General features: G+C 41.2%; 1 protein-coding gene across 1 annotated transcript in view; it reads right to left on the bottom strand.

Annotated features, from left to right (window-relative positions):
• The window catches only part of GALNS (galactosamine (N-acetyl)-6-sulfatase), a 50,889-nt gene that overhangs the window by 29,204 nt on the left and 3,108 nt on the right, over positions 1–18,577 (bottom strand). The window contains exons 2-10 of the mRNA XM_068956409.1: positions 17,544–17,667; positions 16,279–16,353; positions 15,079–15,181; positions 12,151–12,294; positions 9,841–9,907; positions 9,597–9,724; positions 8,643–8,782; positions 7,381–7,484; positions 955–1,091 (exon numbers count right to left, since the gene is read on the bottom strand). Of these exons, the coding sequence (XP_068812510.1) occupies positions 955–1,091; positions 7,381–7,484; positions 8,643–8,782; positions 9,597–9,724; positions 9,841–9,907; positions 12,151–12,294; positions 15,079–15,181; positions 16,279–16,353; positions 17,544–17,667 (1,022 nt within the window). The remainder of the gene's footprint in view (positions 1–954; positions 1,092–7,380; positions 7,485–8,642; positions 8,783–9,596; positions 9,725–9,840; positions 9,908–12,150; positions 12,295–15,078; positions 15,182–16,278; positions 16,354–17,543; positions 17,668–18,577) is intronic.

Raw genomic sequence — 18,577 nt, 5'->3', positions numbered from 1 at the left:
ACGGTCCTGTTTGGTTTCCCTGATAATGCGCTCTCATTTCTTGAGGAAATAGTACACAATTTTACTGAAATGGACTGTCTGCAGGAGAGAGGACTGATTGTCAGCAGAGCTCATCATGCCAGAACATCAGACTTAGTCAGCTCTTTCCAGTTGTTTCAGGCTGCTGACAGGATGAGATAGCAAAGTTGTTTATCGCTATTTGTAAGGGTATATATCTTGGTCTTCAATTCAAAGATGCTACTAGGCAGAAACTGCTTGCTCCTATGATGCCACCTTGAATAGCAGTCCCTAAACGTACGATAAGATTAAAATCACCGTGATTGAACGACAAGCGTGGCCCAAGACCTCTTCTATTTTGAGTAAAATTGTAGCCTCCTTTACAGGCTCCTTGCACTACGAGTCTTTGTGTCCTTTGTCATCAGGAACTGCTTCCGAACAAAGGGGAAAGGCTGCTCCCAGCAGGGCCCAGTCCTGCATCCTTAACACACCTGAAATGCCTGTGAAATCTAGGTCGCTTGAGAGATCTGTCAAAATGCAGAACGTGATCTAAACCAGTCACATTAACAAAATTAAAAGCCCAAAGAAACACGCCACACCCAGAAACACTGCTTTTTTTCTTTGCCATAAATGCTCGTTATTTGACAAGCTATTATGTGCCCCTTTGATTTGAAGGCATGGAGATTAAGTTTTTGCTTTTTTAAAATAAAATATTTTCTACCTTTGAATGGAGATTACAGCTTACACTCAACATTCTGCTACTACTGGTTTCATTTGCCACCTTTCTCTTTTTCATTCTAAGTAAAAGAACATGACAGCTGAATCCACTGTAAAGTTTCACGGCCCTGGGAAGTGTGACCCGCTGGTCAGATCTGAAAAAAAACCCATCACGTGCCCCGGAGTGACCGTTATTGTAACGCGATGTATTGTGATGGGAGCTGTGTGTTCATAACTAACCTGTCAATTAGCCGTCCCTGCAAGATGGCAGGTAAAAGGTCAATGCCGTCAATCTGTCTGTCACTTGGGGGCTGCAGTCCCGCCAGGGCGAGGCCGGTGGTGAAGAGATCCATCACATTGCCCAGCTGATGACTTACCTGAAAAATCAACAGACAAGCACTTGCAAAAAGACCTTCAGTTAAAGCCAAAGTGGAGGAGGCTGGTTTCCGTCAAGCAGAAGCATTGCTTTCTTGATCTCCTTCTCTGCTAAGCATCTTTAAGAATATCTCCCTTTATGGTGCTGCAGTCATCAGCAAACCTTAAAAAAAAAAAAAAAAAAAAAAAAAGAGAGGAAAAGAGAAATCTAGACCCAAATTTCTTCCACGTCCATATTGTTTTCTAGGGAGCATTTGCATTTTGGTTCATTTTCCTCTCTGTCTTCTCACCTCTTTTTATGTCTGCACTTACAAGACCATCTTTTTTCCAGAGTTCAATTTCCTTTTGCAAATTCTGAGTCGTTTGTGGTTTGAAAAATCAGCACTTAAAACAAGCAAAAAGTCCTTGATTCCCTCACCAGGTCATCTCTGGAGTCCAGAATATCCTGAGAGAATTCCCAGAAAGCGCAGGAATAGATGGATAATAACAAAAAGAGCCCGATGACTTCATCGGCAAACCATTTCCAACAATTCAAGAACTGTAAAGTTGTGGTATTTTTAGTTTATATTTTAATAAGGGAGAAAAACATCTGGTTTTGGCTCCAAAAGAGATCTGCAAGTTCTTTTACTTTAATTGGAAGCCATACTTATCTCTCTGGTCTTAATTATTTATATATTAAAAAAAAAAATCTAAAAAGTCTGTTCTGACTAATTTTTTGCTCCCAACATCCTTGTGGTGTGCTACTGTTATCTGCTGTAGAATGTTTAATTAGCCAGTGACACACTAAATTGAAGGAGATATCTTCAAACCAAGAGCAAGAGCATGTTTTGCACTAAGATGCACCAGCACAAGATGTGACATGAAAAGAGCCTTTTCAGCCATACCACTTGTTCTGAGACAAGAAGCCATCTGATACAAAAGCACATCTGTAAAGTACAGAAACACATTTTGACTGAAATTCAAATTCTGCCAGCAGACTTACTAATGTCAGTGGGAACATTATGATGCTGGGACTATCAAAGACTTTTTATCTTTGAATCTTCTTGCTGGTCACAAACAGAGCCCCAGCTTGTGAGCTGATACTAATTATTTAAATACAATTACAAATGATAACATGATAAATGAATCTTTGCAACATGTTGGTTTGCTTGCTCTAGAGGAAAATTAAGGGGGGAAATGCACTTTTTTGCTGGGATACTAAGTCTTTCCATTAGGAGGCTGGGCTGGAAAAAGTGAACATTTAAAGGAAGAATTAATAAGTAAAAAAAAAAAAAACTGGAAAAAACAACATGTAGGGAACTGATTACAAGTTTAACATTACAATATAGCATCATTTGATTGTAGCAATTTCAATTTTTAATGGCTGTCATTCATCAGAAGGCGTTGGCAGGAACATGTAATATTAAAAGCAGGATGTAAGAATGCTTCCACAACTCGCATGAAGAAATCCAAGTGCAAAGCTCCAAGCAGAAGAGGAAGCCTGACCATGGAAACTCTTGCTCAGGAAAGGAGTTGGATCAGTTGACTGAGATCAATGGGTCTGGCAAAGCCACCCTCCCTCTAAGATGCACACTGCCCTACATCCTGGAGCTGCACCCAGGGGCATCTCCCACTGGCCTGGCAAAAGATGACCACCAGGGAGAACTGTAGCTGGCCAGACCCTCAACAGCCCGCGCTGTGGCAGGCAGTGCTGCGTGCTCCTCAGATGGGCCCCTTACATAGGCTCTGGTTTTGAGCACGCACTTGGAAAGGACTCAGATATAAAAAACAGCGTACACTCATTCAAACAAGCCATCACCTCACTCCTTACAGAGCTGGATGCCTTTGTGAACCGCTGGGGCGGGGAACACCTCGCTCTCACTGAAGTCGAGGGGGACTGCAAGTGCTCAGCATCTCGGCAAAGATGCTCAGCCCCTCGCAGGCTCGTCTGCTGGCTAATTTACGCTGAGCATGTCTGAGGAGCGCTGTGGGGTCAGCAAAACACCATATGCAGAGCTCAGAGTTTAATAAAGAGCAGATCTGGCACACGCCTGCTCCCTGACTCCCGCTACGTCAGGAACAGGCAGACAGACTGGTGTCTGGGACTTTTTGTAATTAGGCCTCTCACAGTTTATAAGGCGAATCCAAAAGTCAGTTTTCTTGTTGTCAGTCCATTCCCTCGCCTCAATATTTTGAGAACAGGCAGCAAGCGGCAGTCGCTGACCTGAGACTCGTGCCTCTAATATCACCTAATTTATACATTGCGTTGTGACAATCCTATGGGGCCACCATGGTCTTCTTTTACTGGCCCTTATTAACCATAACCAGATGTAGATGACTCTCTTTAATCATGCAATTACACTTCTGCTCTCAGACAACATTTTTCCATGAAGCAGAGAAAACTTCTTAAGGAAATTAAATGCCCATGCCACAGCCACTTGGATTTATCTGTGCTCTGCAGCACCACATTGAAGAAGGGGGGGGGGGAAAGGTTAATATTTATATAAAACTTTGAAGTATTTTCAGAGAAAAATAAAAAAATTACCATTTTCTCCTGTCAACAGTGCTCTTTCATTCTAGTTGCCTTTCCCATTTATTTTATTTTTTTTAAGAAAAGAAAAAGAAAAATCCAGAGAGGGCAACAGCCCAGAGAAAATAAATAATATATAAAAAAGAGTGAGATCAGATATCGCTCGTATCAGTGAGAAACAGCCGGTATTACGCACGTAAGAACGGATTTTTTTCCCCCCCCCTCCTTCCCCCCCTTCTTTTTAATAAACTCTCAGTATACACATAACGTCTTTAAGAAAATGAAATCCTTTTGCTGTGGGCCACGTCGCTAGAAGAAATAGTCACCACTGCTGTTATCAGTGCTTTCAAGCTTTAACTCTGAATCAAAGGCGACAATTAATAAAGTCGCCCCCGCCAGGAATGGAAAGGAGGAAAGCTAAATATTTGAAACTGGGTGAACAAATGTCAGGGTGTTTTTAAATAAAATCCTTTTACAGTTATCACAGCGAGCAGACCTGATATCCCTGTCTAATTCAATTTCAATTTGCGCCCCATGGGAGATAGTGAAGAAAAGGTTGCAGCGCTGTCTTTGGGTTGATATGTTCTTTTCTCCTTCAGGAAGCAGGCACGAGAGAGGAAGGGGAGGAGGGCGAGGGAGGAGAAGAGGAGAAGGATTCAAATACCAACAAAACATGATTCTTTTTTTTCCTGCTGGATCCTTCCAGAAGGCAGACGGGATGTGGGGAATGTTGAAATGCTGATTTGTTATGGATTCACCTGGAAAACACAGCTGAGGAGGAAAGTGCAGAAAGGCTGTTTCTATGTGAATATATATGCCTGATGAGGGACCAGAATTAACTGAATGTTGATGTCAACAGCAACATAGGCTCCTGAGGCACCCTCCTCCCAAACCAAACTGTAAACCAGCTGATTGTACCAATTCACCTAACCTCTATCAATATCCCCCTCAACAGGGTTCACAATCCCGTCACCTAATTTCTTTTGTTTAAATAAAAAGGTGGTTTTTAAAACAAAAACAAAAAAACCCACAAACGCACCCTTCAATAAAAGCAAAAACCTACAGATCAATAAGATTATTAATAAACTGCCAGACCCCATCAGCGGGATGAGCCTTCCAGCCAATGCCTGGATTTCACTGGCCAGAAAGCTGAGGCCAGAGATACAAGTCCTGTCTTTCTGGCAGCAGTTGTGCCAGCTGAAACGGTCACTAGCCCTCTGCCTCCTCTTCAGAGCATCCATGACTGGAGCTTACTGGCTGCACTGATCTCCCGGCCTAGCTGGCTCTCGTCGCTCCCTGACCCATTTCACTCAGAAGGGGCAGGATTAGTTCAAACAGTTTAAATAGAAGGTCTTTGCTAAACCATCTGATTGTAAGTGAAGTGCTAGGGAACAGAGCTAGTTCCCACTCCATCTCTATCATACAGAAATAAAAGTTGCCTTCATCTGCAGCTGTCTGGTTCACGAGACAGCCGATTTGTGAGTCTACACCAGTCTCCCACAGGGCGTTGCTGGAGCTCAGTGGCAGTCTTGGAGCTTCGCAGAGACTCCTGGGAACCACGTTAGCGAGGAGCTACGAGTTTGCCCTTCAGCTTTATATAAGGCCCTCCTGAGAAGCTCTTTGCTTCCACCCTGGTTTAAGGCTCCTAAGCCTTCATCTTCTTCAATTCTTTTGAAAAGAAAGAGCAATGAGAGATTTTGAAGCAGTTTTTCCATATTTTACAGCTAGTCGGACTGAATAGGACTTAGATAGGTTTCAACTCACAATAAAGATGACATTGAAGCTACAGACTTTATAAGATACTGAAAAGAAGCCCAAACCATACTAGAAAATATATGGCTCTTCACTTACTATATCCAGAGAGGCAATTATGAAGTCATAACTACAAGCACCCTATATGCTCACTGTAACGTGAGCTACATTACACAAAAGCAATGCCAAACCTCTCACCTGCGGTCAGTGCTGCTCTGGGTATCAATGCTGGAGCCTCGACGGCAAGAATACAAGCAGAAAAGACATATGAGTAGCTATCACATATTTACTTGTCTGCAGCATCATACATGGGTCTGACTCAGAGCAAAGTAGCACATCCTGGGGACAGAGCTCAGGACAGCCTTCTAAAGATACCTAAGTGGAGTCCACGAGGATATCTGGGAGCAGAACACCTCTGGGAGTCATGTCACCTGCCTCTGCAGACATTCAGCAGACAGCATCACAAATTGGAGCCCAGGAGAGGAAAGATTTAAAGTTATGCACATGCTTAAATGCCGAGCATATCAACGGTGATGCAAGAGGGATCCTCAGCAGCACACCTGCCCAATAAACCTTAGGCACCCACTTCAGCTTGCCGAGCAGGCGTCTCTGTGCATGCACACGCTAGTGACAGTAAGGCACCCAGTCACCTCGCTCACATATGCGGATGCGTTAACTCTGCACAGAAGTGGCTGTTCACAGAAATTCATCCGTGGCCTAAAGCAGGAAGCCATGCATCACATCAGACTGAGAATGTTTTTCACCACATAAAACTTCATCATCTGGTATACGACATGCAAAAGACTATTTGTCAGAGTGGTACCAGCCAGTTATAGCCAAAAAATAAGCAGGCACAAAGATTTCTCTACTCATGTTCCTAATTACCCTTAGAGTTACTACAATGGAAAGAATTTTTAAATTTGGTATTTACTTGTCCCCATTTATAATGCATGTTTACTTTTAGCACATTATTCAGTTTGGACATGGAAAACAAAACAGTCAGCTTCAGTTTCGTGTTCTCATATGCTAGCCCAAGGCTGTTGTACTTGGCTTGTAAAGGCTTTATGGAAATGTTTAAATTTAAACAAAAAGATGTTTTCATTTCCAATTAAAAAAAAATAATAAAATATTCCTAGCAGGTTTTGTGAACTCTTTAAAAATGATGAAACCAAGCTACCCTTGCTGCCTCAACTGCAGACCTAAGCTATCTGATGGCATCCTCTTAAATGTACATGATAAATCATCATTATCCTGACTCAACTAAACCACTGAAAAGGAATGCAACTTGGAAAAATAAATGTTTTATTTATGAACAGTTTGCAGTCTTAAGCGCAGTGCCCAGTTAATGAAATATCACTTTCTTCAGAGATAAGAGAAGTTCACAAAGGGGAGGGAATCTGTATTATTTACTGTGAACCCTGCCTGCAGAAGAATTGATTGCATCTTTCTTTAATGAGAACTGGGACAACACAGGTGGATATTGCCACCTGAGGATTATTCTGAAGTGATCATACCTGAATTTGTGTACACGCAGGAAAGTGCAATATTCTGGTATCTAGACCTCCCTGAGTGGACCTGTTATCAGACACTGAAGCGAGAATTGTGAGGATCACATCACTGGATACTTCAGGGCACAGGCTGTGCGTGGGCTGCATGCTCCTCTTCTAGACTGGGACATATAATAGCAATGTGTCTTTGTACTCCAATTGGTTCAAGTAATTTACCCACTAAAAATACTGTGGCCCAAAAGGGTAAAGGCTTTGAATAGACTAGGAAGACAAAAAGACCAGATTGCTCGGAGTTCACAAAAGTGTTGATTATAGACACTCTAGGTGCAGATTTGCAACAATGAACAGGAACGGCATCATTCGGTAAGGGCAGCATTCGGCTCCTTATTTAGATAGGCGTCTGGACTGACAGGTGGCACATGTTAGAAATCTGATCCAAAGTCCACTGAATCCAACAAATATCATTCCATCCAATTCACTCTGCTTCAGACTCACCAGAAATTGTTAAAAGCATATACTCACCCCTCCTGCAGGTATATGCCCAGGCCACCAAGCAATAGCTGGCTCTCTCATGCCACCTTCAAAGGTGGTTTGTTTACCACACAGAAAACGACCATTGCTTCCACCTAGAGAAAGAAGAGAAGCCACAGAACTTATGACATGTCAATATACTATTTCAAAAGACACTGTCAGCTAAGAAATTTTTAGAATAACTTTAACTGGATTTTAATTTCTGCATGAATCCTTCTTCAAGTAACATGTCCAGAGTTTTGTAGGTATCTCCTTATGATCAAATTTTAGGAGTGCCTTTTTAGCACAGGGAGAAACTGACTGTTAAACACAACTTGCTATTAACAGAATAAAGAAAGAAAAGAAAAACAGAAAAGACTTTGCTGGCATTTTCTTTCTCTTTAGGTGTATTAACTGTTGCTTGTAACGGAAGGAAAGCTGACACTTTCTGACAGAAGTAGCTTTTTTTTGATAACCCTTTTAAAGTACTAGAGGAGTATTAGATACAGATATTCAAAAAAGAAAAATAACTCCACAGTCCCTGAATGTTCACTCTCAGTCATAACAAGTGATTTGCAGGAATGTCCTGCATTTTTAATTCAGCCTCACAGCTGAGCTTACTGAAAAACAAACAGGGAGGCCCCACAACTGATTCCGGGTCACATAAAGGCAAACATAGAGGCTCAGCTGAAATGAGAACTCAGGATACTCTGGGATTTGTGGTCCAAAAACCACTAGACAGTCTGCCTCCAAACAGAAAAGAGTTGGTTATAAAAATCAATCTGCAATGACTCCATTTGAGAGAAACAATCATTTAAACAAAAGAAAACCTGTGAAGTAATGCAAATACTTTTTCTCCTTGATATTTTTCATGAGAGCTAAAAAAAGAGGGACTCTTGAACCCTTCCTAATTACTCAGAAAGCTCAAACGCACACTTGGCAGATGGAGAGAGTAAAAACACTGCTAAGTTACTATGCCTGGACCTAAATAAATTAAAAATATTCACCCATTGACAGTGGAGCACAAAGTGGAAATGCAAGCAGATGAACAGCCATACTGGGTTAAGCCAAAGGTCTATTTAGCGAAGGATACCTTCTCCAACAGTGAGCTAACTCTAAAATGGAACGCGTTGAACTTTGAGGCTTCTCTTAAATGCAGGATGGACAACGGGAAAATCCCAGATGCAGGTCTCTTTTTTTTTCTTCCCCTCAGACAAGGAGATTGACATTTTGACTTCAGTGGCCCAGTCCAAGTTTGTTCATCTGAGACTCACCTTGTTTAGGAGCCGAAATGAGAGCAGCTCCATTATCAGAGGTGAAAAACACAAAAGTGTTCTCACTGATACCCAGCTTCTGAAGATGTTTTAAAATTTTTCCAATGCTATCATCAATTTCTCGCACAGCATCGCCATACCTGAGGCAGAAGTAGATACAAAACATTAAGGCAGCAGAAGAGGAACAGCCCCATGTAGCACAACGCACTGCAACGAGCCACGATGTTTTTAGCGGACACCATTTTTACCTGTACTGCAGAGAGAAATACTTCTCTTACGCATCAGGTACTGTATAATAAAGTTTTCCAATGTCACTGCAAAAACTCATGTCTCTTATCTGCAAAGAGCAATTTCTCTTGGAGATTAAGACTCAGAGTTTGTTCAGAGCTGAGCTGCTCTTGGACAGAGACCAGCAGCTGAGATAAATTTAACTACAACGTTCTCAAATATAGGCAAAGCCACTTCACCATAGGCTTGAAGCTAATTTTGCTTATAGACACCAGTTCGAAACTGCAGTCTCAGAAGCAAGGCTCACCAAACCTGCACAGCTACTCCGTTGCCTCCTGTAAGCTGCATTTTTCATGCATGCTTTTCTGCTTGTTGTTCTGATTTATGTTCTTTTAAAACAGGCACTAATCATACAAAAGCCTTCCAAAAACCATCTCTGCCACATTCAGCACTTCATTACTCACACAACGGGCAAAGGCGCTTAGACGCCATCCCTCTCCCCACCGCCCCCCATTTTAGTCACACTATCTTCATTTTAGGTTATAGCAAAAGTATTACAGAGCAATCCAAGCAAGGTTCTCACTAATATATGGTCGTGTATTTCAGCACACACAAACACTTTTGAGAAATGATCTACATACTTGGATCTAATAATCATTGCTTTGTTTTTCTGTTTCTACAGCATGAGGTATTAATTAAAAAAAAAAAAAAAGACCACAGACTTACAGTCCTCTCTGACTAGTACCCAGGAAATGTTTGGAGGCATAAACAGGAGCGTGGGTAGCATCAATTGCCCAGTATAAAAAGAATGGCTGTTGGCTGGCCTGCTGCCTGCTAATAAAATCGAGAGCTTCCTGTAAACAACAATAAAAATTAATTTAACAGAATCATCCTCTGCCCTCTAAGTCTCTCCACGAAAAGGAGCAAAAAGTCACTGTGGGTTAAAAATCAGTATTAAAAAAGACAGTACCTGCAGGTAGATCTGAGTCAAGTTGGCTTCACCTGTCTTCAGATCAATTTTGAAATCTTCATAATATCTTAAGATAAAATGAATCAGACAGAAAAAAGAAATTCAATCTTGAGGGATGTACAGCACAAAAAGGCTTTTCGTCCCCCTTACTTACACAAGCAGATCACTGTTACTACTCAGCAAAAGGGCAGAATCATAACTTAAGTAACAAGCCAATTCTCTTTAGATACTGAAAAGAATGTCACTCTTTTTTTTTTTCTTATGGGAGAAAGCAGTGAAATGAGTAGATCCAAATTAATGATGGCTACAATATTTGGACAAATCTGAGCCACCAGTTTTTCACTGCGAACAGACTAGTATGCAAAACTAACTGAATACTGATACCAATACAGGTAGCAATCTAAAAACTGGATTTAATCTCATGCTATTAGAATACGGGCAGTACGCTTAAAAATCATATGACGCTACTTCTTGAATATAGAGCTGTTTGATACATGAGTAAAATTTTCAGAAGTACATAAATAATCTCTGTGAGATAATGCAATCTTGGAATCAGAACCTGGGCTGCTTTGAAAATGCTCAAAAAGCTGAGGTATCTTGAGACACCAATTAAGCAAAGAATGGAGGGGGAGGGATGTCCTCAGGAGACTAATAGGAAGTGAAATAAGATGATAACAGGCTCAGAACTGAACGGGCAAGAATCGTACAGACTACAAACTTGGAGTATAGAATGGTGCTACACAAACAGACAAAAGATGATTACAAACAGGAAGAGAAGGAAAAAAAGAGGTCTTTCAGCAGGGAATGGAACTAGCTTCCAAGAGCAGTAGTGGACTGAAATCATCACAGGAAGTCTTTAAGGCACAACAGAGTAAGCAATCATCTCCAGGAGGCAGCCTAGAGCAGCCACGACCCCTCAGCGGTCCACAGGCAACTTGCAGGTTGGCCTTGGCACTCAGACCTTGATTAATCATCAGAAGCAAATATCTAGCTTCATATTTAGCTGGCCTTTTAATCAGTCATGTCTGGCACACCATCCCCTGCTGAAGTGTTCTCTAGCGCATAAGGGGATCTTGGACTCTCCTAAATCCCTTTGATGTGCTGGGATTTGAAGCCTCTAATACTGCACTGCATACCAGGGTAGTCAAAAATTCAGAGGTGCTACACTGGAATCCAGTACTAAAGCAGCTGGATTTTAAATTTAATGATAAGGTGGGGATGAGAAGATAGAATTCCTGCAAAAAGGAGTTTAGGAGCTCAGAATAAAAGTTTAGCAGTCATCTAACATGCCAAAACTCTTGAGGGGCTTTAAAAACATGATCAATATTGTAAAAGTAGGTCTTTGTTATCTCAGCTTTGAGTGAAAAAGTCAGAGCCACAACCACAACTGAAAAGCAGTGGGCACTGCCCAGGCAACACTGCTCCAATACCCTTTGCTGCTAGCACTGCCTTCATAACCTCTTCTTTACCCAGTTAGGATTATCCTTGCCTCTTCTCCAGCTGTTAAATTCACATATCTTTTGATGGTTAATCTGTACTCTCTTGTCTCCTTCTGCCTTGTGCATTTTCCCACAAGGCCTTCCCTTCACTCTGTCTCAGCTCCAAAAAACCCCCACCATCTAGGCTGTCTAAGGCTGGGTATTGGCCATTCCTGGACTAGAGAGAAAGTCCTGTTCAAAGGTAGGAGGACAAAGCAAGAAGTGAACTACTTGACACATGATGCTGTGGAGAGCAGAAATACGGACAGGTTTAGAAAAAGAGACAAGACTAATTCATAGAGGACGAGTCAATGGCTATTAAACACAAAGACCTGGACACAACCTTCAGTTTATGAAGGAGGACAAGTATATCAAGGGAAGGACCATTCCACCTGTCCATTTCTTATACCCACTCTATAAGCATCCACAACAGATTGTGATTGAGGAGCACAACAGACCTTACCCAGAAGGGCCGTCTGTGTGTTCCAGGAACTTTTTCAAGTTTTTTCAACTTTTACAATGCCCTTTTACAGGGCATTCTGTAGTGGACATTTCCGACCATATCTCAGGCAGGATATTCCTCGTGCCTGACATGTTATAAAAGTCCTCTGTATAGGCTGAAGTCATTGCAGATCACTACCCATCCGACTAAGCTTGCAACTCCGATTCAGAAGCAGCTTCTGTTTTTGCCAACCCTTTCTCACCGGAATGGTTTGTTATGGTAGCACTTGTCTTCTACCACACTAACGTGAGCAGCGAAAGCAAGGAAAATAAAGCGTCAGCAACTGGGTAATGTTTTTGAAAGGAACTGGCAGGCAAGTGGCTGAATTACCTGCCAATCATCTCCCAGTCCCTATACACAGGGATATTGGGGAGTGCTCTGTTATCATAAGGTCCAAAATGGCAGTTAGGGGATCCAAACCATTCATCAAACCCATGCTTCAGGGGGTGGAATTGGGGCCTGTGACCCAGATGCCTAGGAACAAAAGACATAGATAAATTCACGTTCTACTGCATAGAAGCAAATAATAATCTCATCAGAATGGCACGCAAGAAAAAAAATCTTTGCCTAGGAAGAAAAACTTCAAGTATTTTAATCAAATAAATAGCTGCAGACCAATGTCTTGAGCTTTCTTATATTGTTGTCGTAAACAGATCCATGCAGACTCACTTCACAGCTTACATATATATCCTTTTTAGCCTGCTGTCCACTCTTTGTTTTCCATTATTTCCTTCTACGGGAGTCTTTCATGCCGTCTCAGTAATCTGTACTGATGGCCTACCCTGCCCAAAGCTGTTGCAAAGAGGCATATAACATTCCCCTTAAGGATTCTGATCTATGACAAGTCACTTTTATACCTCTAAGCTGTAAAAACACACTGCAAAGCTCATGAAATGTACCATTATATTTGCATTCATTTTATGGAGTTTTCATGCTGCCAAAATGGTACAAGGGGACATGAATGTAAATGAGAATGAGTTCTTTATACGTACATGTGAACGTAAAATATGTTTAGCTACTCCTGATGACAGCTGCATTCCAGTATACAGATTAAAAGACTTTCCATCTTCAACTTCAAGATGGAGCTCCTTTCTAATCTCCAGCTTCTGGATTGCAAATTCTCCACTTCCTTCATTTATACTATCTCGAAGGTAAAGGATGCCCATCCTCTCCCTGTCTCTGCAGGAGATCTTTGTAGCTAAACGTCTATTTATCATTCCAGGATCTATTCACAAGCCTACATCTGCAACCTGCGCATTTTGTGCCATCTCCTTCTGCACGCTTTCTGAACATAAGGAGCATAAAATGCATTACCTGAACTAAAATGATCCATGGTGTCATTCTGAGCTTTTCCAAAATGAGTTATAACAGAAGATAACCATCATTCCAGCTACGATCACATCTTGGTGATGTAACTAAAATTGCACGTCTCATGTGCGGGACTCTCCCCTTTTCTCATTTATCTACATGGTAATACAAAGCTATACCTGCCTGTTTCCACAATAATAGGGGACATGAAAAATTATTTAATTCTAAGAAAGCGCTAAGAGAATTAAAAAAGGAGAAGAAGAGACACGAAAAAGCTATCAGATAATTATTGAAAGGCAGAAGGCAGATTGTTCTCTCCCTCTCGCAATATAAAAATAGAAGAGTATTTAACGAAATGCAGCACATTCTAAAATAGCCATAGATACTTGCCTTGCACATCACATAGTTAAACTGTGGAACTCACTGTCACAGGACACCATGAAAAGTCTTTGAAAAGGGACACTAAAACGACATAAAATCTTCAAAAACCCTAACATTCTAAGAGGGGCTAGGATGAGACTCCAGTTTATGCGCTCTGCATTTTCTTACACCTTTCTAGGAAATAGGCGATATCGACAAAAGCCAGAGATCACGACTGTACAATATCGTTCCCCGTCCTGTCCAGCACAACACCTCTTGGGTGCCCAATGATAATGCATTGTACATTCGTATTTGGTCTGCTTCTTGCTAACAGCTGCAGGTCCTTCCAGATTTGCTGTTTTCCAAATAACTGTCTGGAACCAATCTGTATTTGCGTTGTTTATTTCTTTTCCCTGGGTGTATGAATTTACATTTATTAGCACTGAACTGCAACTTATTGCATTCAGCCCACTGATCCGATTCTTCATGGCCACTCTGCTGTTTGGATTTGTGGCAATAAATAATTGACTGTCTTAGGTTAGTTTGCTTTCTTTCCAATTTCAGCAGCACTGGTGAATTCAACCACAATTCAATCACACTTTTCTCTAACTTGTTAATGAAACTGTTAAACAAAATGTATTTCATTACCTTCCTAAAGAGTATCCCCCTTGGTACTACTCCTGTCTGATGTCTTTTCATTATCAATTACTCTGTTAACCAAGCAGTACTTGTCTGCAGTTTTGAAGTTCTTATTTATGTATTTATTTATTATAGCACTATCCCAAACTGTGCATTAACTGATCAGAGATCTCCAAACCTAACGGGATTTTCATTACAGCCTAGAAGCTCATTTGAAATTTGAATGTTATACACACACCAGTTTCACCTATTGCACTGGTAATGCCACCAACTGCGCTTGTTGGCCCAAGTGCCTTTCAGGTTTTTCCCTTCCTGTCTTCACAGGCATTGCTGAACATTGTTGTTTCAGAAGTTCTTCTGCATCCTCTGCAAAGATTCTGCTGTACTCCCACGAAAGTCAATGAAGCCAAAGGAGAAAATTCCAAAGAGTATATTCTTGTCAAGTCTGTCTCCATCTGCTCTGACCTCTATGCTAGGTGAACGGTTATCAATGTAGCTCTAATATCAATCCAATTGCCTTCACGATTCTGCACCTCTATTTCTATGCCAACACACCTCTATCCCAAAAGAGAAACTTGCACAATGTAGTCTACTCTATCAACACAAGAGCAATATATAGCAGAGGCCAAAGATAAAAAGCATGTAGGTGCTGAAGGCAAGTTCAAACAGAACACCTTAGCATTTTTTTTTTATTAAATTAAGTAGCGTGGTACATGAATAAAAGCCTAAGGAGTTGAAGGGTTTATATATACATGAATTATAGTATGTGTTTATAATGATAACACTCAGTTCTGAAATTAATGACAACAGGGGAGGAGATCTACCACAGATTTCGAAAGACAGACATCTGATCTTCCAGACATTTTTTCCTCCCCACTCCAGTTGTCCTTCTTCACAATACGCAGACTTGCAAACTGAAGTCTTAAAGCAAAGATCTTAAAACAAGCTTACCATTTGCCAATGATCTTATTGATGTATCCTGCTTTCTTCAGCAGCTCTGGAAGCAGTAACTCAGAATCTGGGATTCCTCCTACTATATCCTGTGGTGTGTATGCTGCATAAAACAAAAATATTCTTTCTGACTCTTACAAATATTAGGACAAACAGCTAATGGCTACCCATCATTAGAAGGATTATTTAAGCAGATCAGAAACAGCAACTAGTTTGATGTTCCAGCAATATCACTGTTTGGGAATCTAACTCCCCAAGGCCAAGAAATAAAGAGAACAAGTTGATTCAGCAAATACATGTCTGAACCCAAGGGAGACCTCCACCCACTTCCACACCACGGCCAACAAACAAAAGGGGCTGCTGGCACAGCATGAAGGTGAAGCCCTTGAAAGGGAGGTCATAAAGAAAACAAGCGCTTTAGGAGCGCACTAGAGTTGTTTGGCTTTTAGTCCTGCAAATTTGCTTGATATTTTCTAAAACAAAGGCATTTTCCTAAATCAAATGATTGATGAACATGACCAGGCTGCAGGAGCTGAAAGAAATGGAACCACTCACTCATTCAGCATTTCTCTGGCCCTTGAGAATCTAAGATGTGACTTTGGTTAGCAAGGAGATAGCCAAGTATGCTTGCTGACACACAGTGTGAATTAATACGTAGCTGCCAATTCTTGCCCAAGCATGTATGGCCTCACATGGTGCCTGTCATTCTGGAACCAGTCACAGGAACTAAAATGAACACAGGCACATTATGAGTTGATCCTCTTCCTTGGAAGCACCATGGACATGATGGTACTACACAACTGCCCTGGCTAACCTAGCTAGGAAACTGACTGCTGAATAAACCTGTATGCAGCTTGTACCTAGCATAAGATGTTAATGGCATACCCCACGTGACTTTTTTTCACCAGAGATCAGCTAGTCGACCCAGAGAAACCACATCTCAGCCAACAGAGCAAATGGATCAACCAACCCTGCTTATGTCACTTCATTTGAGGAGGTTTTCTACCTTTAGCGTGATGAGGGGGGAACGATACGTTTCACACTTATTACCAGCAGTTAACATGGTAACACATCTTCTTGTGCCACTCTGGAGGATCCATAAAGGGAGATCACTGACCCAAGCCTTTGTTCAAAGCAAAACTTCCTACAAAACACCAAGTAATGAGAAGAGAGAAGGCAAATCTGTAATAAAGCTCATACCGTTTCTGGCATGTGCATTTGTGGTGTAAAAGCCATTCCTGATTGGGAGACGGCCCGTCAACAGTGCTGCCCTTGCTGGAAATAACAACAAAGAATATTTCACTCTACAAGCACACTCTGCTTAATATTATGGCATTGAGGCTGAGGACAGTGCACTGAACGACTGATCACTCACATGAGAACAGGTAAAATCCCTTCCCGAAAGAGCCATGGAGATGACCAGGTTCTGATACGACACCATCAGAGTTATTCCAAGGCAAACTGGATTGGAATTTAGCCCTTCTATTAAACTAGTTCACCCGCTGCTGAAAAGTAACTACTTCCAATAGGAAATGTAGCAGCCATTCTGTATCAGTAACCATAAATGGAATACCTAGCATATACATTTAAGAAGAAATCATAACACAAGTTGATTACAGGCTAAGGGTAGCTTGCCTGAACAAAAGTCACGTAAAAAAGAACAAAAAGAAGCTGTCCATCCTTGATGATAAAAATCAGGGCCTGACTGCAGGAAGCATTTAAGCAGATGCTTAACTTTAAGCACATGCTTAAGTACCACTGGAGTTAGCAGGACTTTAGCATATTTTAAATGCTTTTTCCGAGGAAGGACAGTCATTAGCACACTGACAAATGATTTCCTAAATGAAAGCCCCAAAAGAAAGGCCTCCTTTCTCATTTTTGTTTTGGTACTTGGTTGCCAATTGGGTTGGAAAAAGAAAAGAAAAAAAAACAGAAAAAGCAGTAAGGCTAAAAAATAATCAGTATCTCCCAGAGTCAGATGCTTTTTTTTAATCTCTTGTCTCTTCTCCAAGAATCTCGCAAGTCACCAGGGTCAACAATAGGACACAACCTGCTGTCATTCCTTGTGTGAAAGTCTCACCAAAGCCAAGGGAATCAAACAAATTATGTATTTTTTGTTCAACAGCAATTTAGGTTCTGTTTTGTCTGTTAACCCTGAAATAGCAATGAAGAAAACATGCAGTGACAGAGGCTGGAATGCTAAAATGGAATATTTTAAAAAAATCCTTCAGCTGGACTGATCCGAGGACTAAAACATTGCTTTGTATGACCTGAAGATTGTAGGTTTTCCCCTCAAAAAAATAAATAAAAGGAAGCAACATAGAAGATCAAAGCATCAAATCCAAACTCTGCCCTGAGGGTAATCACTAGTTTGGTTGCTAGTTCATATCACATGCTGGCAAACATCCCGATCTTCTCAGAAGGTGGCATTCTTATATGCTGGTTTAAAACTCAAGTCTACTTACATGGAGAGCAGAGGGGGCTAGCAGTATAAAAATCCAGGAAAAGCATCCCTTCTGAAGCCATCTGGTCCAAGTTAGGAGTTTCCTTAGAAGGCTCTCCAAAAACTCCCAAATCACCCCAACCCATCTGCAAAAGGAACACACCAAAAGATGTAGAAGTACTTTTACCTTTCGACAAATGACAATGCTTCTGGGCTCACATAACATTTTTATTTCATCCCTTCATTTCTAAATCTTTATCGCGCTCATCTCTCTACTCGGGGAGTACTTCAAAAATGTGATAAAAATTATCTTCCCAAACCCTGTGAAGCAGGGAACTATTCAATTTTTCACTAGCAGATGGGAAACTGAGGCACATATGAGAGTAAATGACTTGCTAATGGACATAGAAACATTTGTAGCAGCACTGGCTAAGAATCATCTTCACTCCTGCTGCAGTGTCTGAAGACTGACCACTGCACAGGTACCAGGCAGGCAAAGGAAGTTACACATGCTACGCTCAATACTGCGCAAACAAACCATTCAGTCCCTGGCTACATCTGCCTTTTGTGTCGGACCACTGACCTCAGTCACCTGCATCTATCTATCTATCCACTTATGTATATATAATTAGTAATGCAAGGGAAAGGTCTAAATTCAAAGGCAGTGCTGCAGGAAAAGAAAGCGCATATTTTAAAAGTAAGCTCTTGAGAAAAATCTGCCAGAGGCATCATATACCACTGCTTATTTGCAAGACAACGATTTCACCCTGTTTCTTCCCCTCGTTCAATGGGGTCACACAAGTCCTGACCAGGAGAACTGGAAAACTGCCATCATGTTGTCTAAATTAATCGCTGAAAACTACTATGGTAATAACACAACTAAAAGTAAGTGACTTAAAACAGAAGGTTCTAGAAGAGAACAACTTAATGAGCAATTAGGCACCATGGTTGCTAGAGATTATATTGTGCTTTTAAAAAGGCAATAGCTTTCTTTAATACAGATGTGTATCAGGTAAGCAACTGGTATGGAGGGCATAATGTATCTAGAGCTTTAGA

Source organism: Struthio camelus, chromosome 10 (assembly GCF_040807025.1).
Source record: "Struthio camelus isolate bStrCam1 chromosome 10, bStrCam1.hap1, whole genome shotgun sequence".
NCBI classification, from domain to species: Eukaryota; Metazoa; Chordata; class Aves; order Struthioniformes; family Struthionidae; genus Struthio; species Struthio camelus.
This window is presented reverse-complemented; position numbering and strand designations above follow the sequence as displayed.